The sequence below is a fragment of the Colius striatus genome, chromosome 14 (genome assembly GCF_028858725.1).
Source record: "Colius striatus isolate bColStr4 chromosome 14, bColStr4.1.hap1, whole genome shotgun sequence".
Classification (NCBI taxonomy): Eukaryota; Metazoa; Chordata; class Aves; order Coliiformes; family Coliidae; genus Colius; species Colius striatus.
Genome location: NC_084772.1, coordinates 5,098,480 through 5,122,368, shown reverse-complemented (window position 1 = coordinate 5,122,368; position 23,889 = coordinate 5,098,480). Strand labels below are relative to the sequence as shown.

General features: G+C 40.9%; 1 protein-coding gene across 1 annotated transcript in view; it reads left to right on the top strand.

The window, feature by feature from the left end:
* The first annotated feature begins 5,507 nt into the window (after nucleotides 1-5,507).
* SLC6A2 (solute carrier family 6 member 2) overlaps nucleotides 5,508-23,889 on the top strand; it is a 61,478-nt gene continuing 43,096 nt past the window's right edge. Inside the window, exons 1-2 of the mRNA XM_062007305.1 lie at nucleotides 5,508-5,537; nucleotides 7,377-7,674. Coding sequence (XP_061863289.1) covers nucleotides 5,508-5,537; nucleotides 7,377-7,674 — 328 coding nt within the window. The remainder of the gene's footprint in view (nucleotides 5,538-7,376; nucleotides 7,675-23,889) is intronic.

The following is a 23,889-nucleotide window of genomic DNA, read 5'->3' as shown; positions in this document are numbered from 1 at the left end:
ATCAGCTCAACAAAACCAATTTACTTATAACTGTCTGAACTAGTCAATGTTAGCTGGGAAGCTAATTTGCTCTTTGGTGCTGCACTTGGACAAATGCTGCAACTGAGGGCAACTGGAGGTTTCTAAGTACTAAATCAGTTCACAACTTGATGGACCTGTTGCTATAGAATTGCAAAGGCTCTGGACAGTAAAAGTAAAACCCATTCAACCCTATACATGAGGTGACCACATGAAAACACTCTAAGATGAATGCATAAACTTACATTAGGCAAAACATACACAGACGTTCTCAAACGTTGAGAAGACATTATTTTTGGCCCTTCAACTAACACCCATGATGAAACCTGGATCCTTCTGAATGTTTCTATTTACAGATTAACTTTGTTTTTAAAAGAAACAAAGACTTGGTGTTGTCAGTGCTTTAGTGACTATTTTCAATTAGCTACTGGGGTTGGTTTTTTTCTCCTGTCTCAAAGAGATGGAATCACAATATCAAAAGCTTAAGGAAATAGTTGCCTTAGGAACACTGACAGATAGAGTGGTCCATTCTATCAAGCTACCATCAATGGAAAGCTAATTGCTTTTAGTTAGGTAAGGTGAATCTGACTTCTTGCTGTGCTTGTGTCTAGCACAACAGAATTCTGATCTGGATATAACTGCAGTGTAAGCCTTGGGCAACAGCAGTGTGAGCTGCTGCTTGCATGCCTTCCATTATTGAAAAGACAACTTTATTGAGCACAATTCATTTGTTTCTGAGTACTCTTAGAAAAGCCAAAAATTACAAACAGAATTTTGACAAGTGAGGCTTTCATTTCCACATCTCTCCATCTGTGCAGGTCATTCGCACTGGCCACAGAAGGAGTTCTCTTTTCTACACCAAAAGAAATAATTTGGTAGGAAGCACCAACAGCAAATAATTTCAATGTTGTCAGTGTTTAGGCTTTAGTGAAATCAAATGGTTTGTATTTGGAAAACGAATCATTCCTGTTGTGTCTTGAGATACAGGTGCATGACGCCTCTTAAAATTAATAAGGCTCCATAATGATGGGCTTTGAATGTGTTCAATAATAAGTGTAGTAGACAATAAACTTAAGCTCAGAAGCTCACGTTTAGGTGCCTATTTATAATTAAGCAAAATATCAGTGCTCATTCTCAGTCTTTTTTGCAGCCTGCACAATTGGACAGATTTTACTTGCTGTACAAGCAGAGATACCAGCAAGAGACTGGCACCTAGAGAAAGGACAGGTCTTCCCAGCAAGAGAGGACAGATTGCTTCTGGGTTTTTGTTTAGTCTTTCAACAGGAGGAAAATAATATCCATCCAGCACCTTACTGTCAGCAGTGCAGTAAAAAAAATGGTCTTAAGATCATCCAAAATTCCATGAATTTTCATATTGTGATATATTTTGGATCATCTCCCAGTCTACCTTTGGACATCAAGCAAGGTGTCTTGTTCTGGGTCTGCAGGTAACTGAGGTTATGAAGTAGCTTACAAAACCCTTGATTTAAGGAGATGGATATAATCCTATAACTGGATGGAGGTACCAAATTAAAACATGCTTCACGGATTCTACCATAGGCATATAAGCACAGAAGACTGCTAGATGAAAAACAAGCTTCCCAAAGGATGCCAGGTTAATCTAGTACCATATTCTGATAACTGCCTTCCATAAAAGCAAGGAAAAAGTGGTAGATTTTAATCTATCATGACCTCACAAAAGCAGCTGCTACAATGGCTCTTGGAATTGTTAGTCTGAGCAGAAAAGATGTAGATAAATAGGACTGTTAAGACAGGAAAGGAACTGACTAAAGAGAATATAATACTAACTTGTGTTGTAAGGATAATTACAGGCTTAGAGATTACCCATCCTGAAAGATCTGTTACTGGGATTAAACTTATTAAATATTTGCATTAATAATATACATCCAAAAGTTTGTAGTTGCTCGTGAAATTTAGAGATCATGAATTTGGGAGGTAATATTAAATCACTGAATAACAGGACTCAAAGAAAAAAATTCTTACACTAGAATCCCAGAGTAATAGAAATGGGATGGAAGCAAACAGAATAAAATGTTAAACTTGGCCTTTAAGAATTAGAGAAATAACAGAGCAGAATGACTTGGGTGGTTATAACCTGTCTGTGGACAAACATTTAATACAGGTGTGAAAAATGCAAGCGAAATCCCCTTCTCATTAAAGTCTTGTCTGATAATCCTGGGAATTACTACTGTTTCACTAAATGTTGGTAAGACTTCTTCTGAAATCTAGGCTATTTTTGCTCAGGAAAGGTTTATTCCAACTAGAAAAGAGAAAGATTATATGAATACGTGACGTGGTGAACCCAGTGGGCTACAGTGGATCCAAGCGTGTTGGTTCTCTTACTCTTCAAAGTAGGGACTAGGCCAGTGTGTGCCCTTGTTTCCTTCTGGACCCTGCACCTGGATTCTCTCCTGTACAAGCCAAGATGAAGACAGGAGGATGGCGTGCACCTTATGCACAGCCAGACTGGAACTAGGCATGTTCCCAGCTTCACTGCACTTACACACAGAGAGCAAATTACTCTCATACAACTATCTCTGAGACAGAACAAACCTGATGCTAAAGCAGTAGCAAGAGCCAGTTAGCAAGAAAGAATACTGTTCAAGCTAGAACTTAACTACTTCTGGTGTCAAATGTCTCAAAGATTCATAGCCTTTAAAAGATAAGAAGTGCTAGTAAGCTGGAAAGAGGCCAAAGTGAAGAGTGTCTATAGAGAGGAAGCAGTGGCAAAACCATGAGAAATAAAATTCCTGGAATTCAACATCATCCTCTCCACACACACATATTCTGCATGTGATCAAATGAAAAAGACTCCATGAGACAGCTTGCTTGGGCTCCCTTGAACAAGATCACCTGATGCCAGGGGTAGTAGATCCCAGGTAAAATGAAGTGTGTAACTGACAAGCTCAAGCAACTTGATAAAAAAAATACAGATGCTACTACTATCACAGCTTTTAAATGCTAAGTAAACACTATATTTGGAATGGCAATATGATTTTAGAGACACTTTGGCACAAACCTGCCCAACGCACTCATAGCAGTCCAAGAAGCTGGAGCTGATATATCTACCACCTTCAAAGGTGTCTGACACAGTCAATAGCGTGGTATCCTTTACCTGCTAACCTAGAAAGATGGGCATCACTGTCATGTGAAATCACTGTGAAATTGGTTTAACATTGATTCAGTCAGAAGGCTGTTGTCTACTTTGTTCCCACTTCCTGCAGCAACTGGCTGTTCCCCAAGTTTCTTCCATTACAGAATAACCAAACCTAACTTCATTCAGCTTGTGCACTCTGTTTGAAAAATGTTTAGTCTTTCAGTGCCAGTGGACCTCAAGGCCAGAATGAGCTTGGAGTTTCTGTGGATGTACCAGGACCTGAAATATATACATTGGTGTATATATTCTTTACCCCCTTTTACTCTTTTTGTTATATCTTGAATAAGAAAATGATGTTCTGGATCTTCAAGTCCAAATCCTAGCTTTTCCAAGCAACTTCATCATACACCATGACTCATAAAACAATATCTTAAAATCCAGGTCTTCAGTTACCAATGTACTCACCACTTTAATAAAATTATTCTCCTTCTCCAACTAAATTGATCATGATTCTTTTGTACTTTGGTTTAAATGGTAATGGTGGTAGTGGTAGGTTTTTTCTCAGTGACAATTACCTCAATTTATTTATAAAGCAATCATACACCCCCTCAGTCACTGTTTGTTTGATTCAACTGCCAAGGTCTTTCATCAGGGTTATTGGACATAATATGAAGCAAGCCTGTTGTGGTTTAGTGAGGAGCTGCTTTTGCTCAGTAACAGGGGGACGGGGCTGCAGTGCAGGCCCAGAAAGAACTTCTTGGGCTTTCCCCTGGCTCTGAGGTTCAGACCCACCTCCAGCCTGGCTGGGCTAATCTAATGCCTCTGCCAACACTATTTAAGGACAGGAATTTGAAATGCATGGAGGCAGATGGAAGAGAAGGACAAGATGGTAACGACCACGCGGAGCCCGCAGCCAGGAAAAGGCAGAAGGAAGGATGCCAGAGCAGAGACATCCTTGTAGCTCAAGATGAGAAGTAGAGAACCCGTGACACAGGGAGTGAGAGTTGGAGACTCCAGGTCAGAGGGAGTGAGCAGTTTAGACCCCAGCCCAGAGAAGATGAACTGTTGTAGCATCCCATCAGAGTGGCTCAGCGTGTGGGAGTCCCCAAGCTGGAGCAAGGGAGGACTGTTGAGGAGCATCATTCACCCTACTCTGTATTATTTTTCCTTTGACTATTCCTGTTTGTTATGTTTTAATTCAAGGCAGATTAAGTTTCATTTTCTTCCCCAAGCTGAGTAGCCTTGTCTGCTTCGTCCAAGACCATAAGTGGCAATCCTCCCTGTACTTCAGGAGTTCCAAAGTCTGTGGTACTTAAGTCTAATCATGATCTTTTGTCCCTGGATGGGCCTAAACCATGACAAAACCTCTTTCAGATGTCCCAAGTTCTAACATATTTGAACACTGCTAGATAGATCCAAAAGCTGGTTCACAGCAAGGACAGTAACCAGCTCCTGTAGCTTTGTAATACCAGTGGCAAAGGGCTGTGCTGCCGAAGATGGAGAATTCAAACCCTGCTGCCAACAAGCACAGTGAGCCTTCACACCAGTAGTAAATGGAAATCTGGAAGTACACACTAAATTGCTGTTCACTGGGGCTTTTTTTTCTTCATAGACACTAACATGTGACAATCCCAGCTTACTCTTACAGCACACAGTATATTGTCCTATATGTTGCAAAGAGAAAGACAGACAAGAATTCAAACAACTGATGACTAACCCAGTAACACCTGATTTTTCTAAAGTAAATTATAGCCTATTTCCCAGTCAACATTGGAGTACCACCAACACCTTGCCATCTTGCCTGGCTCCATTGAGGTTTCTAAATACAATATTCCTTCCTCTGACTTCAACTCTACCCGCTGTCAGGCTCCATTAGGCATAACAAGATCCAGGCAGATTCAAGGTTAAGCAACTTTTTCATAAAATCCAATTGAGGACTTTCTTACCTTGAGGGTGCAGCAGCTATTACATTAACCTGATTGTGCACATTTTCCATGCAAGAACTAAAGGCATATATGTATATGCACAGTGACTTAATTCTCTTAGGAAATAAGCGGGGGCTTTCTAGATTCCTCCCACCATAGCCATCATGATCTAGCTCAGCTAATTGAGATCTTGTGGGGAAAAAGGGTGTTCCTTAGTAAGGCCTTATTTTTCCAGAAGCAATATAGGAGTGCTGTTGTCTAGCGTAGGAAGTGTGTGCAGATTATTAAGGCTGTAATAGTCACGTGGAGAGAGGGGAACCAGGTTTAAAAAGCTCCTACTGGCTAGACTACAGCTTCAGCTCCCAGAGATACTGCAGTTCCAGAGTGGTGGCATCAAGGAGGAATCCCCTTTCAGTCATCTTTCCTCTCTCCACAGGTACCAGGGAATGGGACAGAGGCATCCCCAGTGCTACTTGGTGAGTCTGTCAGCAAGATGGCTTCAGGGCTCTGCAGGTGGGAGCAGAGGCTCTTCTTACACCCAGAGCAGAACTTTTCTTGTACTTGCTATGAGAGGATGGGTGTTAGGACTCCCTGAAATGCGGGGGGGGGGGGGGGGGGGGGGGAACATATGGGGGGGCACTGCATGTAACATGGGTATGTATTTGATGCATGTGATGGCAATGACTGCTGGATGGTATGAGGAGTAGGCAGTAGTGTAGCTATACATGAATGTAAAGTGTACTGTATGGGCAAAGAACAAGTGTTTACAGGGTACTAGGTAAAGACTGTGTGCAGGGGAAGTATCTGCAGCATATATGGCATGAAGTGTCCAAAAGAATAGAGAAAACGGGGGCAGAAAACGACAGTAGTTGAAAGAGAACATATAAGCTGCATGTTCTATGTGTACAACTGCTTTGAAACAGTATAGCCACTGTTCAATCACTTCACCCAGATAAAGGCTTTAGGATCCAAGTCACAACTGGGATCTTGGAGCTTGAACCAAAATCTTTTTGTGAAGCCAGAAAATCTGCAAATTGTCAATAGCTATCTTACTAGCACCTTGCAGTCTGTGGCCTACAGAGAGAAGGGAAGGATACCAATATGCAAGCTTTAGCTTTAAGCTGGGTTTCCTTTTCACATTCCATGTTAGCAGTGGAAGCTGCTATTCCTTGCAAACTCTGACTATAGCACCTCTTCACATATTTACAGTTACAACACTGTATTATCAGTCCTAGCAGAGCAAATAAGAATGGTAGGCTGTAACACCACTGAGAATCCTCTGTGCTCTGACCTGTTCTCATTGATGGCAGGCAGAAGGGAAGCTATTTAACACTGGGGAGCAGAAGGCAGTTTCTGTCTTTTGTGCTCAATTTTATTCCCTTCACAGACACTGAATGTAGAGTTGCTGCTTACGGCTGTAACAGGAAAAGCCCCCCCAAACCCCTTTCTGCAGCTGTATTTAGCCAACTTTTGGCACCAGTCGTTCTGCCAGCTAACTCACTGTTCATTTTACACATAAGACTCAGGTCCCGTTTGGAATAGCAGCAAATAGTTAATGTCCTGCAAATACTTCAACCTGACAACTGAATCCTACCAGCCCCACACTTGCCAGGACACAAAAAGCCAGGCATTCATCAGTCCTGGCGTAGGAGTATTAGCAGTGTCCAGCTCTGTCATCCAATCTGCACCTCACCAAGTTCTAACGTCAAAAGGCAAATTCTACCGTTTAACTAAAGGCACGCTAGCAGACAGGGGAAAGCTGCCCTTGTCCTGCAGCTCAGCTGCGAAAGCAGGGAAGCAGGCAATCCAAATTAGCTCTACCTGTTGCCCGCGAACGGCACTTTCAGGTCGCTTTGCGGGGGACGCGCATCTCGCCTGGCGAGAAGGAGCAGCTCCGAGCGCCTGGCGCTCCGCGGCACGGCGAGCCGCAGGTGTCCGGCCCGGGGGGACGTGCCGCCGCTGGATGCGGGGCTCCGGCCGGCTCCCCGCAGCCGTGCGCGGTGCGCCCGCGGCTCGGCAGGCTGCGGCGCCCGGCTGCCGGCCGCTTCCCCGCGGAGGAAGGGCGCGGGAAGCCCCGCTCCCCGGGGGCACCCCGGCGGGCGCGGGCGCCGCGGTCCCCCCTCTCCCGCCTCATTTGCATGGCTCTTATTACGGCCGTGCCTCGCTCCTGCCGCGCTGACACCGGCGGGCTGGAGCGCGGACTCGCCTCCAGCGGGAAGTGCACTTCCGTTATCTGCGCTCCCACACCCCGCCTCGCCCGCTCCCCCGCCTTAGCTCGCTCTCTCTGGATGTTTAAGGCAAGGATGAACAAACAGGCAAGGATGAACAAACAGATCCAGCCCGACCGCAAAGTGTCGGTGGTGGCCCCCTTGCCGGAGCGCGCGGGGCCGCCGCCCCCGAGGAAGGACGTGGAGCTGATCCTGGTGAAGGAGCACAACGGGGTGCAATACACCAGCAGCAGCCTCCTGCCCGCCGCCCCCGCGCCGCGCTACGGCACCCAGGACCGGGAGACCTGGGGCAAGAAGATCGACTTCCTCCTCTCCGTCATCGGCTTCGCCGTGGACCTGGCCAACGTCTGGCGATTTCCCTACCTCTGCTACAAAAATGGAGGGGGTAAGAGCACCGCTCGTTTTTCCCCGGCCCCGCACCCCAAAGCCGCACCGCCGCGAGGGCGGGATCCCCTTCTACTTCCCGGAGTTCCAGCGGGAAAGCCGGGAGCCGAGGCTTGCCCCGCGGCTCCCGGGAGCGGTGCCGGACGGCGAAGGGAGGAGCGGCGGCGGTGCCGCTGTGCCCCAGCGGCTGCCCCGCTCCCCGCGCCGCCAGCCGGCCCCGCGCGTCCCGGCCGGTGGCCTCCCGCCCGGCCCCGCCGTGCAGCTCCGGTCCCGCACGGTAAGGATCGCTTGCGCGTCCCTCGGAGTTTAACTTAGTTTTGAGCACAGGCACATTTGCCTTCTGCTGCTACTTCAGCTTGCTTAACGCTTTTTTCGTTCGCAAAAAAATAGCATCAAAAGGGGGGGAAAAACTCGAACCAAAACCATTTGAGCAGAAAAACAGCATCTAGAAAAGTTAGCGCCAGACGACTGAAAGGTTCCTTGGGGGCAGTTTTAACGGGGAATCGGGATTTCTACCCTTTCTTCTGCCGTTTGAGAGTTCTTCCCCCTCCGAAGTAGGTATGAGACGTTATAAACAAAACCTCACCTCCTGCACGGTTTGGCAATGACAGCAGCAACGACAACAAAATTATACACCGTAACTACAGTTAGCTCAGATTGTCTGGGACAGCTTCAGTAAGACCTTAACTCCATCATCCCCTTTCATGTCCTTGAAATACGCTGTGTTGTCAGGGATGACTCCACACTGCGATGGAGTAACACCATCTGCAAGGTGGGCAGGTGCTTTCAAATCACACATGGGAAGCATAGACCCTGCCTTGCAGATGGAGGGCTGTCTGTGTGAACAGGGAACGGCAAAGAGAGAAGAGCTGCTAGATAGAAGGCATGTTCTTTAAGACAGATATGTATGTCTTGATAGTGTGGTTGCCTGGTGATAAAGGCTAATGGTTCACACTTATAGCATGAAATACTTGCTTCCCATGGAAAGAGGAATGCAGGATGGGAAAATCCTTATCAATTAGTATGGAATAACACCCATCCTTGGAACTTCCCAGGATACTAGAAAGGGCTGGTACACTTAGTCTAGTTTGGTACCTCCAAAACTTCTGAGGTGAGTCAGAAAATCTCTCTGCTCACCATCCAGACAGGCTGAAGAAAGCAGCTAGTAGTGAAAAATAACCTCCAGCCTCATTTCATTAGGTCCAAAAATAATTCTGGCAATTCATACTACAGTAGCACAATGCATCACAAACTCAGCAGGGACCCACGGTGTCAAGTGCAGGTGTAGCAGCAGCATTCATGCCACTCAGTACATAGGTACCACTGTCAGATCTCCAGGTTTTTTTAGGGGAAGAGATATATTCCTCTATCTCACATTGCACGAAGTGACACTCAGAGACCTTGACTCCTTTTCTATCAGATTTTGAGTCACAGTTTCCTCACGTGCTTCCTTTAGCATTTGCTGCTAGCTCTGGCACAGTAGGCAGCAGTCTGCAACTCTCTTGCATTTTGCTTAGTCCCTATGTATTACATCAGTTCAGCTGGAGAAATCTGGGTCTTCATTAACATCTTTTAATTCAAATACTTACAAATTGTAGTGGAGAGAAAGCTATTTCATAGCTACAAGGGGCACCTTTCAGTGAGAAGTTTGCACTAGTTATTCCATACTAAGAGAGTGAAATCAGACCTTTACAATAAAAGTAGAGAGGCCCTACACTGTCAAAGTCTATAGAATGACTGAGAACTGCTTACTGATACAGAGAGCATAAACACTCACTTATTGTGCTTTTTAATAGAGAACAAACTGCAGTATGAAACATCTCAATCAACACCTAGGATGCCATTCTTAACACATACTTAATATTAGAACTTCCTTTATTGGTGCTTAAAAGACTTATTTTACCATAAAATGAAAGATGAGATAACCCTGATGGTCACAACCCATCAACAATGGGCTCTTCTAAGGACATGTTCTCATGGAGGACGTCAGCTGGCTAACCTGGACAAAGACACATCAGCTCTGGCTAATGGGGGAGCAAACTAATTTTTACATTTTGGTCATGTTTGGCTTAATGGAGTTCAATCATTAAGATTGGTTTTCTGTGCTGTTTGATGGAGTGTGGCCATCAGGGTATCAGCTGATAGTATTCAGTAGGGCAGAATTTCCAGGATAGACCCTGTGCTGAGAAGCAGGGAATGGAAATGCCACCAAGGACTGGTTAACAGTTCTCTCCCTTCTCTTTCCAACAGTTGTCTCTACAGTATCTTAAAAGTTTTCCACCCATTACCTCCCATGTTGGACAATATACATCAATATCAATATCAATTCTGTTTGGCAGAAACTCCTGTAAGAGAATCAGGCTCAAAAAAATACTTTGCTGACTTTCAAGCCAACTCAGTCTCTTTTGTCTTTCAAACTGGGTTTGGGCTATGGGTAAATTTTCCTACAAGACCAAAGAAAATGAGGCAATAGCAGAGCTCTGGAATATTATTTGATTTCATTGATATCTTTCCAATCTTAAATCACAGATATTCTTAAATGTTTTGTTGGTTGGTTGTTTTTTCCCCACACTGCAACTGCAGGAGAGAATCCTTTTAGCACTAGAGTAATTTTTGCTCCCTCAAAAGAATAACCCAATAGGTTTCATATAGCTGCTGGCTTACCTATCTCCATACAGAAGACGTAATAAAAATGAAGGTATTAATAGACATGGAGAAAATTTTATTTCATTATCTTGGTAGGTTTACTGGACTACCAAGCAAGTGAAAGAGACAAAATCAGGTGGCTTTTCCATAGCATGTTCAGACTTGCTCTTTAAAAACAGTTTTATAAGGTGATCAAAAGACAATAACAGTTTACCTTTTGATATTTATGAGGAGTTAGTAGATTAAGGGGAAAAAACCCAAAACATTTTAAACTTGAATTGGATGTCGTGTATAAAGTAAAGCAGTGGAAGGAAAAAGGTTTCCTTTCCTCTTCCTCCCTCAGTTTCAATTTGTTCTGAGAGCCTCAGCAATTTCACTAGAGCAGACTTTAGACAAAGATAGTCAAATGTAAGTTATGAACTTGTATGTCTGCAACAGATTGATACAAATAGGCAGTGAAAATGAAGCACGTTGCAGTGCTGTAAGTCCTAAGCCACTGAGGTATTTTAACATTTGCTCTCAGCGTAGCTAGTCCCATCTAGCAAAAGAAATTCTGTTATCCTTCTAAAATCTACACCCAGAATGATTCTACAAATGCTCTGAAATGTTGAAGAACTGTGTCAAGAACATGAAAGTAGTTGAAAATGCAATAACTAATGGATTTACGTCTGAAAAAAAGTGGTGTGAGTGACATGTGGACTGTTACATTCCTAGACCAGCTATGATTAATTTAAGATGCCAGCAAAGACACCAAGGGCCTTTCCATGTAAGTAAAAATAGGTGGTTCTCAATAAACCATGAGAACTTACAGGAACTCAGAAATAAAGTATAAATACATACTGTATTCCCTCACTTAAATCTGAATTTTACAAGGATATGTATGCATATACACCCCCATTTTCATACTAGCCAGACTCTTAAGTTTCTTTCTTTTATAAACTCTAGGGAAATTTCCTGATTAAAAACCAGACATACAGGCTTTTGGGTTAGATATTGAAGTCCCACACATACAAAACTCTGGTAGTTTACTTCAATGGGTTTTACTTACGTATGGTACACACCACCCAGCAGTAGATAGATAGACTTTTGTATGTTAGGGAACTGGAGACAGCACTGGTTGCATTAGGAAAAAAAGTGTTTGTATTTTAACAAGCTCCCAGTAACAGAAGGCTGGAGAGTAAGAAGCATCCAGAAGCACTAAAATACTGAATGAATAGCCAGAAACATCTGTGTTTTGGGAGCAGCCTGCTGAGAGACCCCAAAGGGACTTCTGCACAAAGATAGATGGCAGAATGTAACCCTTCTGTGAACAGCTATAATTTTTGGAAACATTCTTCTGCTATTAAAAAAATATAATCCCCAATCTTACATGATATAAAAAGCTAGAGCACTTCCATAGGACTTGCCTGCCTTCCAAGGGCAGAAACAGGTCCAGTAACTGTACTATAATATGAAATGGGCCACAGAAAACTTTCAGGACTATTTAGTGTGAACAGACTCGATGAGATCTTGCCCCCACTGACTACTTGGAAGCAAAATATGCCCACTATGTGCCCTAAACCACTTTGTAAGATGATAAGGAGTCTCTGTAGAGATGGTAAAATTTTGCAAGCTCTCATTAAGCAGATAAGAATACACTCCAGAAGGGGGAATTCTCAACCAGCACCTTGTCAAGTTTGGCTGTTCAATAAACTCCACAATTTACATGTATTTGACAGCTGCTCACAGCACAAGGAAAAGCACAGTTTGCAGCAAACCAAATACTTCTGTGCAGTCCAAATGTTGTGGATGTTTCAAGAAGCAGGGTAAGTCACTGGAGAAATCATCAACTACAGTAATTTCTACTGGCTGTTCTCACATCGTAACACATTTCTGGCAAAAGCTCAGTTTTCTTTCTTGAAAAAAAGAAACTCCCTAGTTGCATGAGTCTCTAAGTGGTCAACATCAAAACAAGCCTTTGGAACACATGCAACCTTTTAAGTCCTCCCCAGTTCTGTAAGAGGCTATGCTGAAGTAAAGAATGAGACAGGTATTAGACTCTAATCAACTTAGGAAAAGATTTACCCTGATATTTGGATTACATCTGAAATTTTACTGATGCCAAATGAAGTTGAGTAATGCCTCGTATGATTAACTGATGTGCTCACAGTGGGAGAGGATGGTGCTGTCTTAGTTAACAAAGCTATTCTAGTTTTTGTACAAGACACTTTTAGTGTTAATGGTCATTTTTATCTTGTTTTCCTGCATCATCACAGGCAAAATTAATATTTTCCATATAAATTTGGGGAAAAAGAATTTATCAACATACTTTTTTTTTGCTGAGAGTATTTGCAAGGTCAGTCATGCTCAGACCACTTACTAGGAAGCATTTAATTGCCAGATTAGTCACTGGAGACTTACTGTATCATAAGAATCAGATTAAGCTTTTAATGAATTTACAAATAGCTACAGATAAATACTTTAACAGTTCTGTAGCTATTGTCATATAGACTTTTAATCTCCTCCGAAATATTATTTTTGAAGTGTTTTTAGACCACATTATTTTGAAATCTGTTTCAAAGAACAGTTCCTCATCACTCAATAAACTTTAGAAGTATTTTACAAATAATCCTAATGCTCCTTTTTCTCTTTGTACTTTCATAAGCTGTAATATAGGTCTGAGCAAACCACAGCACGGGTACCAAAGAAACATACAACTGAACCCAAATATCCCCAAACAGAGCCAGCACAAAGCCAGGAGCCAAGAGCTGTTGCACAATGAAAATGACACCTGTGAAAGTGTCATCTGCCAGAGAGCTGGGAGCCTGACTAGTGCATTGCTTCAGCAAAAGCCAGCTATGATGCTGACCGGCAGCACTTTGCTTTTCTACTAGGCTCTGCACCCTGCATTTCACCAAGTGTTTGCCACCCAATTTTACTACTATTTTGAAAAGGAATATAAGCTGGCAGTTTACACTTCAAAGGTGGATGACCCTATCAGGATTTACATTCCAAAATAGCATTGATGGTGATAATAAGTCAATTTTCAGGTAATTTCACGGCAAAGCCTACGCCAAGAGTTTGACTCATCAGTCAATCAAAGCTCAGATGCAAATCTAGTGATTTTGGTTTCCTAACAAGGGGGTTTAAGTTCCCATTAGCACATTAAATCAGCGACCTCAGACAAGTTAAACTGTTAACACCTATCTCCGCACTGTGGATAATGTTCGGCTGGTCGGTGTGATAGTACCTCTTCCCCAGAATTGGATTCAGAGCCAGCTCACAGTTGCTCTCTTTCCCAAGTAATTTTATCACCTCTCTTTCTTTTCCTTGATCAGCCACTACACATCTGGTGTACACAGCATAGATTCACCCGGTTCACCAGCGCTGTAGCTCATGCGCCAGTTGCCAGCTGTTTCTTTGAAATTCTGCTCTCTCCTACATCTTGTTGGCTCTGTAAAATCTTCAGAACTGTAATGTCTGCAGGGTTATAAGCTATTATGTCAAACATCTGCTACATATGAAGCATTGTGAATAGCTGATAAGGAAGAATTGATTGTTCTCACCCAAACCTTTCATTAATTCTAACACTCTAGTTTCGGATTCTGGTGTAAGATACCATGAAACAGTGTGTAAGTGGTACTCTGTGTGGACTCTCAGCTAAATACCTGGCTGAGCAGATAAGTTATTTGTCCCTGAACAATCCCAGCAACTCTTACACTGACAATTTTACAAAACTTCTAGAGATATACAGCATAGAAAGGTTCTAGACAAGACTCACAGGATTTAGCTTGACATCATACCTAAGAGGAACATCCTATGGTTAATGTGGGGCGAGCATTCAGAACTGATCTGAGGGGTGCTCCAATCAATCACCAAAACTGCCTTTCCACCTTTGCTCCTCTGTGTTACCAAGATGATAAAAAAGCTGGTGGTAACCAAATGAGTTGTTCTGACAAAAGCAAAGACATCCCTTTCTAAGCATGTTGAATTAACACATTTTGATTCCTACTTAGAAGCACTTGATTCTATAGTAACAGGCAGAAAAGACATCAAGTGGTAAACTTCATTCCATTTGGAAATTGAAAATCTCTGCTTAAGGTCTTTCTCCCCTTCATTCCTGTATGCCCTTCTTAGTTCTGCCAAGAAACTGAAGTACTGAAATATCCCTAGAAAACCATTCCATTTGGTTATATATTCCTCCTGGACAAGTCAATTCTGAAAGGCACAATAGGAAGCCTTCTACATTCATATTAACACCTTTTAAAACAGATACAGGAGTTTCTCATAGTTTGGCTAGTGATCTCCAGTTTTGGCTACTTGTTCAAGTTGAAATAGCAGGCACTTAAGCTTTGTCTGTTTCTAGTCTGTTTTCTCACTACTATCTTTTTAAGCTCTTGGTTAAACTCACTGGGAGCAATGGCAAATAGAAAGGCTATACTAGAAGTGTAGCAGCCAACAGCTCTTCTTTACAAAAGAAACCAAAATATCTCTAAGGAAACTGAGACATGGTCTACATGGTTTTGGAACAGAATTTCCTTTTCATCTTCTGTCAAAATATCACAGAGCTCTCTGTCAGTCCAGTGAATTCGTGAATACAGCTTCAGTGGTTTAATGATATTATTTCAAGGCAGATACTTTCCTCCTCATACTTAAACTGATATGAAACAAAACACTAATACAACCACTTTCACATAAGATCAGATGGAACATACAGCTTTAGTGAGTGTTTAGATATGCTGTGACAGAAATGATGATTAAACTCTGTCTACAATTACTGAACCTCCTGCTGTGAATTAAAATGGAAACAAATGGTTGAAAGAATTTTGAGCAGTTATGAGGAGCAACATCCAATAGCTCATGCCTTCATTTTTGCTAGGAAGCACATCAGCAACTCCCAGTTCTAAAGTCTTTGTTCCACCTTAACCAATTGATTAAATAGTTAAGATTTGTAATATGGGTCTCTAGTGTAATTTGCACTGAAAACTCCATAGCTTTTACTTGCATTGTAATTATTAGGTGATGTATCTAACTGCTCTCAGCACTATTACAAAATCATAAACATAACCAAAGACATTTTATACTTGGAGATGTATCTATATTGAAACACTGTAATTCAGAAGGCAGGAGACAAATTTGAATGGAGTGTCTTTGTGATGCAGTTCTAGATCTTTCAGTACTACCTTGACTTTTAGTACTTTCCACTCTCCTTGTATATATTCTTCATATACAATACACAAAACCATGATAATGGATATGGGGGAGTCTTGCAACTGACTCTTCTTGACATGAAACATGACAACAAGACATTATTAGTATATTATTATTGCTATTCTTGTTGTTATTCTTGAAATAAGTTATATACTGGACAACTCCACTGTCCCAATGCAGTTTTAATGTAAAGATTCCAGGAGTATCACACTGATTATAAACATTCAATTTAAATCCTCAGGGCATTTGGAGACAAAAGATTCCTATTAGTAGCCTATTAGCCATGTCTTGGCAACCTGTAATTCCCTCCTCCAGCTATAACTCCTCAGTCTTCTTCTTTACTTCTCCCTGCTTCCAAGTTAAGTCTTGAACCTTTCATGGCAAGATTTCATCCTAACTGTGTAGAACAGAAGTGCCAAGTCAGGACAGTTTCAAATGAAGGGCTTTACTGACACTCAGAATTTCACCAATCATACCTAGACCTTCAGTAATGCTGAATAATCCCTGTGATCGTGGAAATTCTAGAGAGACAACTGTAGTATAATTCAGCATCTTAACTTCTGATACATTCAATGTACTCAATTTTAGCTATACAGATTTTGAAACCTTTAATCCATAAAAAGGAGAGAAGGAGGTGTCGGGAACGAATGGGAAATGGTGAAGTTCCTTGCCTTGTGGCATTCTTCATGAAGACCATAGGAAAAGCTATCAAAGCTATCTTTGTTTTATTTCCACTCATCTTTCTTCTTTCACCTATTCTCTATTTAAACAAGTTTTGCACTTTCTCCCCTGAAGCATGACAAAGGTGACAGCATAGCACACCACTTTCAGAGCTAGGGTCTACAGTTTAGAAACAGCAACTGCCAGCAGGGAGATCTAGCTACATAAGCCACATCCTTCTTTACACTCAGATTCATGCAAAGCACACTAACAACTTTCCAGTGCATGGAATTCCATGATAACTTATTACTAAACAAAACTCAGACATAACTGGGCAGGCAGTTGTCCTTTGCCAGTCCAAAAATGTTTTTTTATGACTAGCATTCTGACTGCTGGTATGCAGGAAGACAAGCTGCCCTCATTATACAATAAGCCTTTTTATAGAAGATGGTAATTCTTCCAGTGATCCTGCTCTTTAAGGCTTTATAAGCACAACTACTCACTTCCAAAAGCACAAGTAATTGCAGAAGCTGTGCTCTTAATGTAGATAATTATCTGGTTGCTGTTGTTTAGCTATTATTACTGCTTAAGAATATACATTAATTTTAGTATCCAGAATAAGATTCAGTGCTGCCAGACTGGTGGTGTTAGACTACACAGATATAAAGCCTTTCTTGGACTGCTTTATTATAAACTGCTTCCCTAGAACAAACCCAACATCAGAAAAGCACAATTGGTCAGATCCCACCCCATTAAATGACACAGGAGTTGCGACTTCAACAACAGAAGAACATTAGTCCTTTACAGTCTTTATTTCAGAGCTGGAGAAAAGTACTGCATGATTTCCAAGCACTGCAATTAGTGACAGAATGAGTAAAAAGACATAACTTGCTATAGCCCTCTTGTTAGTTTAAGAAACAACTTTTGTGGCATTGATGTACAGGAAGGATTGTAGCTGAGAAACTGCATAGCATTCACCTTTACTGAAGTCTGCAGAACTGTGGAAAGCCACTGATTTTCTGGCTCATCAGCAGCATGGAAGGGCACACGCTATCTGATTGCCTCACTGACCATGCAGACAATCTGCTGCCATGGGCCTAGCATATGTACTGAAAAAAAGCAACCAACTAGTGTGTATCTTGGTTTTTTGATAGCTATTTATAATTTATTCTGTGCCTTCTGGACTCTATGTAATGAATAGCACTATTCACTTTTATCCCTCCTTCTCCTCTGTAATCAAACACCTCATGCAGTGTCTATCCTGAAGCACACCAAAGATGACAAGGCATTACTTGCCCTTGAAATCCATATCTCTAGAAGTATGATACTGATTCCGGTCAAATTCCAGCTTAAGAAAAAAAGAGACAGGATGGACTTTTTCTCAGAATATTCTGAAAACTTTTTTCAGACCACAAGGTGGAGCAGTAGATCCTCATAGCTCTCAGTCGCTCTAACAGCAACCCAGTGCACTTACACAAAAAAAGACGTACTGGAGGACCTAACTGGGTGGCTCATGACTTTTAAATAGAGAGCTGCCCAGTAATAGCAAGAACTGCTCCCAAACAGACCTTTCTTGAATTTCCCAAAGAATTTCATTCATTAGGACACTACAGGAGTGACAGTTTTTAGTGATGCCTAATTTGCATCAAGGAGCTCCCTTATCAGCATGGCCACAATGACAGCAAAAAGACAATCCACTGATAACAAGATGTTATCCCCTGAACACACTATTTTTCAAATGAGTGCAATAATATAATGGAGACACAGACTCTTCTGTCCAAGGAATGATACCAGGAGAAAATAATTGCTCAAGTACTAAGTTTAGGAAGTTGTTCTCTGGAGACTCCTCAAAAGATTTACCTTCAAAAAACACAGACTTCCACTACCATTCTACAATAAGAAGACATGCTTTTTATTTTCCTTCTTCAATGTTAATGGGACCCTTCTTCCAGCAGTCTCAGCACCTTACCTTCTTGGCAGAGGCATCATTATTTCGCAACACCAGTAACAGCAAAAAGTTTCACTGAACAGGGACAATTGAGGATATTGTACTAACTATGATATTGTAAAAGTTGAAGGCTAAGTTCTACCAAAACATCAAGTTCACAGGTTAGAAGCTAGTCAAAAGTTCCTTTGCTACGTGACTGTCAGCATGCAGGATTGTATCTGCCTACTGATGACAGAAGAAAGCTCAAAAGCTTATGCCCCCAACTAAGGGATGATTACAGCTGTACATAGGCATCTTATTTATAAGATTTATCACAAAACTAAGGAGTAGCTTGTGCTGTGCAGTGCTTTTGTCTTCTCTTCAAAAAGAAATGCAGATGTGTCAATGAGGTCATGAGCACCAGAGACGTTCCAGGACTTTGTTTTGGGGAAGAGTTTGATTATTTGCTCATTTTCTACTGCTTGTTTCTCATTTATGTATGGCTCTACAGCCTTACTTAAAATCAATAGATTCATAAACCACAAGGGAGAAACCCTGACCCAGCTGAAGTCAATGGGTGGCTTTTTTCCATTGACGTCACCAGAGCCAGGATTTCAACCCAAATAAGAGACGTCTCTCTCTTAAGGACTCCTAAGTAGACAGAATTTCCAGACTGAGAATTATGTGAAAAGAAAAACAGAGTAAAGTAGTAAAAAACTATTCAGACTAAACTGATATAGAAGACTTTCACTGACTAATAACTGATCCTCACTCAGTGTAATAGCTCAGTACTTCACCTAATAAGCAAAGTGTCAGGACTTACATAGGTGATGATTATTAATGCACAAAATTAATTTACTTTGTGAGAATTAGAGTATGATTTTGGCATTCTCCTCTGTAGGGTTCAAGCAAAAAAAAAAAAAAACTATTTTAAGAAGAGATTTTTACTCTCAGTTTTAGGGAGACAAATGACTAGTAAAGAATCTCTTTCTAGCTATCAAGGTTAAAGTGAAAAGTTGGGAAAATACAAAGCAAGTATAAGAATAAAAGCCAGAAAGCAAATAAAAGGTTTGGACTAGAAGATCTTTACATTTTAAGATGTTTTTAAATTATTCTGGGGCCTAAGCCATGGCTTTTGAACTTTTGAAGTTGGTAGTTGTAGGAATATAGCTGACATCTCTTTCTCCCTCAGCTCTTCCCTAAAAGAAAGTGACAGAAAACAGTTACCAGGCTATTTCTAAATTGCAGGTTAATCCTTCATTAAAATATACAGAGACTGACAACACAATAGTCATCTTTAACCCTAAATGAAGGGATTTGGAGATCTTAAAGATCACATACATTTTTTCTTCTAAAGACTGTTTTACAGTCATGAGGTGTTACATGTTTAAAAGGCTGTTCAGAAATAAATAAATAAACAAATAGCTGTGTGAGAAGTTGAAAACAGCAAGCTCAGTCACATTGATTTATCATAGGATTGCAGTAATCAGTGAACAAAATTGACCCACAATCTGCCCTAGCAAAAGTTTGCACTGTGATGAAACAAGAAAGATTTTGCTTCAAACTGTTAACAGGCCTCTGCTTCATCTTGGCAGTGAACTATGATGGGCCATGAGTTCATTTTCACATTCTTCTATGACATTTCAAGCTAGGAGGTCCTGTGCAGAATGGCAGTGATAAAGTATGTACTGGACAGCTTGAACTGAGGGCAAAATTTACTTCATTGCTTTAAGCCCATTAGGAAAATAGTCCCCTAAATAAGAACAAACATAAAGCTTAGGTTTCAAACTTAAACAAAAACTTTTGCCTGTTTAATTCGCATAGAAGAAGGAGAGTGGCTGGACAGAAAATGAAGGATTCTGCTATCCAGTACAGCCAGACTGATGCAGCACTGTTGTGGTTTCATACTGGTCTAGATGAGACTCAGTTTACCCCTTGAAGCAAGAGAATGCCAAAAGAAGTAGTTATTACAGTCTTCCTGTTGCAGGGATGCTAATGAAAAGTTTTCTTGTGTGCCCATGATGCCCAAAATCTCAGAGACCTCACCTGATGGCTCTGCATTGCATACAGAGTATTACCATCACTGCCTGAGGCCAAATACAGGTTCTTTTTCCAAGTGGAAAGGTTTCCTGTGAATGACATTTTTGTGAAATTCTTCTATTCAGTCCTAACAGAAGGGTACAAAGTAAAAAAGCCACAGCCATTGGAAGATACCCCTGCCCAAGCCGGTCATAAGTTTAGCACAATCCAATACCAAGCATAATCTTTGATAAGAGTACAGGGTCTTGCACTGTTTTAGGCAATTATGCAGTAGAAGTTATTGCTGCAATGGTAAATTTGGCTGAACTGTTGCCAACAGCATCACACACAGCCAATAAAGTTTACAAATAAATTTATGCAACATCTATTTTCTGTAAGGAAATAATGTTTATCACTAGATAACATACTATCTCTTTCAAAATATGTATGAAATCTGTACTTTGTGGTTCATATAGCATATCTAAGAAATATTGATGTACCAGAAAACTGTACACATAGAATACTTCCAGTAGTGTTGACAGAAAGCATAGATGGATTTTAACAGAACATAGAGAATGATTTTATAGTGAATGTAACTGCTTTCTACTTTAAAGCCTTGTGTAAACACACACAACTTGTAGTTTACAGCTTCCTTTAGAAAGAACGTTTATTCTGAAGGTTTCACTTGTAACAACTGAGAGTGAAGGTTAGGTTTACTAGAATTCTTATAGATAGGAATGTATAACTGTCTCATACTTCTGTGATAGAACATAACTTTATTGACAGGAAGGATTTAGAGGATTGTTTTGCACGAGAGTTTGTATAGACTGAGATATTACAGAAAGTATTTCAATATTACAAATAAATCTCTAATAAAGCCTGGAAGGAAAAGGGACGTTTTGCTTTGGTCACTGACTTTTGGAGTTAAAATTTATAATTGGATTAATAGCTAAATGGTAAAGCAAGTTTTAAGCATATGTCAGTGTTGATACTTGATTCTTCTCTAGCAGGATTTCAAGGCATTTACCTCCTATTGGTTTATACATTAATCCTCTTGAAAGCTGGCTGGCACTTGTCTAGAGCTGATTTAAGATGTCTTGAGCACTTTGTTTTACTCTGGCACAGTTATGAATCTCATGCTGCCTAAAAAGGATACTGTGTCCTCTCCAGAGGGTGCTTAACTTTGGGTCTATTTTTTATTTTGACAACTTGCAAAAGAAAAGCAGTCTTTAAGAGAAATACTCTCCAGAAATTGAACTGTTATGTGTACAGAACAAAGCACAATTAATGTGCTTTCTCTCACTGTGTACATTAGCTACTACTGTGGCTCGAATTATCTCTGCCAGGGCAGCTGTGTCACATTGTGTTGGGCACCCAATACAGGTGATACAACTAAGAGATGAGTCTCCCCATGTGTACCCCATACAATGTACAAAGGACAGTGAGCAGCTCCCACAAGGGCAATCCTGAGGATGTTAGAAAGAGTCAAAAGACCAAAGCAAGGACTAACACAACCTAAACGATGGTCTGAAATCCGGATGATCCATCCCAGGGCCTTTTCTAGAAAGTTGAACATCTCAGGGTTATAAACTTGGCATTCCTGTAGCATCAAATGTGCAGCTCAAAAAGTGGGTACCACAACTTCATGTAGGTATAAAAAAAATGCCTACATAACTCTTCAGCCTGCCAATATATGAACCTGCTACAGCAAGAAATACCTGTAAGGTGAGATTTTTAAGCAGAAAAGTAGGAATCTGTAATACACTAAATAATTAGATTAGTTCACTTAGTCTTTTCAGATTATAAAAAGCAGGGTGAAAGATTTGATTGCTGAGCTTAAGCATCTTCACAGGAGGGTGATATGAAGTATTGCAGGGTATTTTAATTTATCAGGGAAAGCACTGTCACAATCAAATGTCAGATATATTCCAATTAGAAATAATGACTTTTTTCTTTTAAAAAAACCCCAAACACCAAAGTTATTAAACCTATAAAATAAATTACCAACAAAAGGAAAGGATCTTTCTATTACCTTCAAATTAGGACTGTATGTTCTGTCTGAAGCTGTAGTTTATGTTAGCCAGGAAGTTAGATCAAAGTGTCTGACAATCCATTCTAGCATCAAAATCAGATGGAGCCATGAATTTGGAAAAAAATCATTTTAGTTTACAGCTGAGACAAAATAAAAACAGATGAACATGCAAATTCTCTGAAAAGGTAGAGAAAACTATGAATAACAATCTGTATCTGAATCAAAGTAAAAGTGTAGTCACCAAAATCTCCTTGGCACCAAGCAAAGACTCCCCTACACTTGACAGCTAAAGCTGGTGACAAACTTTGATGTACATGACTGTATTTTGTACATCTTATAAATTAGTTTTTCAGTAGACAAATTTCAAGGAAAACTTGTGACATGAGGTTATGTTATTACGAATTTTCTAGTGCTGGAATCCAGCCAAACCTGCTTGTCTTGATGCACAAGCTCACAGCAAATAACTTCTCGTGTCTTCATTCAAAGATACTTTCAGCCATAGATGTTCTGCCACCAATAAATGGGGTACATTTTGACAGACACTGGTTTTGTACATCTCAAATACAGCCTACACCTTGTGGTGGGTGCTTTTGTTGATACGCAGTTGCAGGTGAATCTAGCCTTGTGTCACCCCTGACAATTGCAAGGTTGGAGGAAAAATACAAAAAACCTCCTATTAATAAAATGACAGAATAGTGTTTGTTTCCTCTTAATTTACCACGTCTTAAGCTTCCAGTCCTGTCTATTGTGAAGCTGCAGCATCTGGCAGCTAGGCATCTGCATGCTGACCTGCTGTTCAGTACTAAGCACTTCCCCACCAGCACCTTCTGCAGAACTTGGGAACTAGAAAGCTTGCTGTTTTCTTCCAAAGAGTGTTAGCTGTTCCAGGAAAGGATACTACCACTCTTACAAACCTTGTCCTAGAGAACATCAGCAAGAGGGATTTCATAAATCACGTAACAACACAGTCTACAAGCTGGCTCCACACTCCAGCTCACTTACTCACACATTTTTTGTTTAAACCAGAAAAGTAGTTAAAAAATAAGGTGGCATGAGATTAACATGATGGATTTGGGCAGGAGTGATAGTAGTTAGATCTTTACATTGTTAAAAACTCCAGGTTATTTACTTATCAAATTACTGCTAAAACTCACTTTGATGCAAATTCCTTTATTCAGAAACAAGGGGACCAGCTGCCATACTACCTCTGCTGTAAGGAGGCACAATGGAAAACCAAAACTATCACTGCAATCTTGTAAAGCAGATTTTTTTACTTTCTGTGGTCACAAGGCAGAAGATGGGAATGACCAAATTCCCTAAGCTAACAGCAGTGGGAGTGTTGTGAAGGTCAGCAGGAGCACTCCCCTTTCAAAGCTCAAGAGCTGCAACTGCCACACTGGCCATCTTGGACCAACTTGATTTATATTGTCTCAAGCCCTTAATTTCTCATTATTTCCTATGAAACAGCCTAGGCCATGGTTCTATGTTCTTTGTTACAGGGTTTATGTTACTATTGTAAATGCAATCATTTTGTTAATTTCTGTAAATAAGACCTTAGCCAATGACTTGGTTGTTATTTATGAATGAAACACACTGAAATGTGTAACTCTTATTTATTTGTTCAAAATAGCTACTAATGGGTTTCTTTAGTGCATTACTCTTGTAACACAAAGCCAAAAAAATGACTGGGTTTGCATAGAAGGGCTTGGGTAACCCTTTTTTGTTATAATCCAATGACCAGT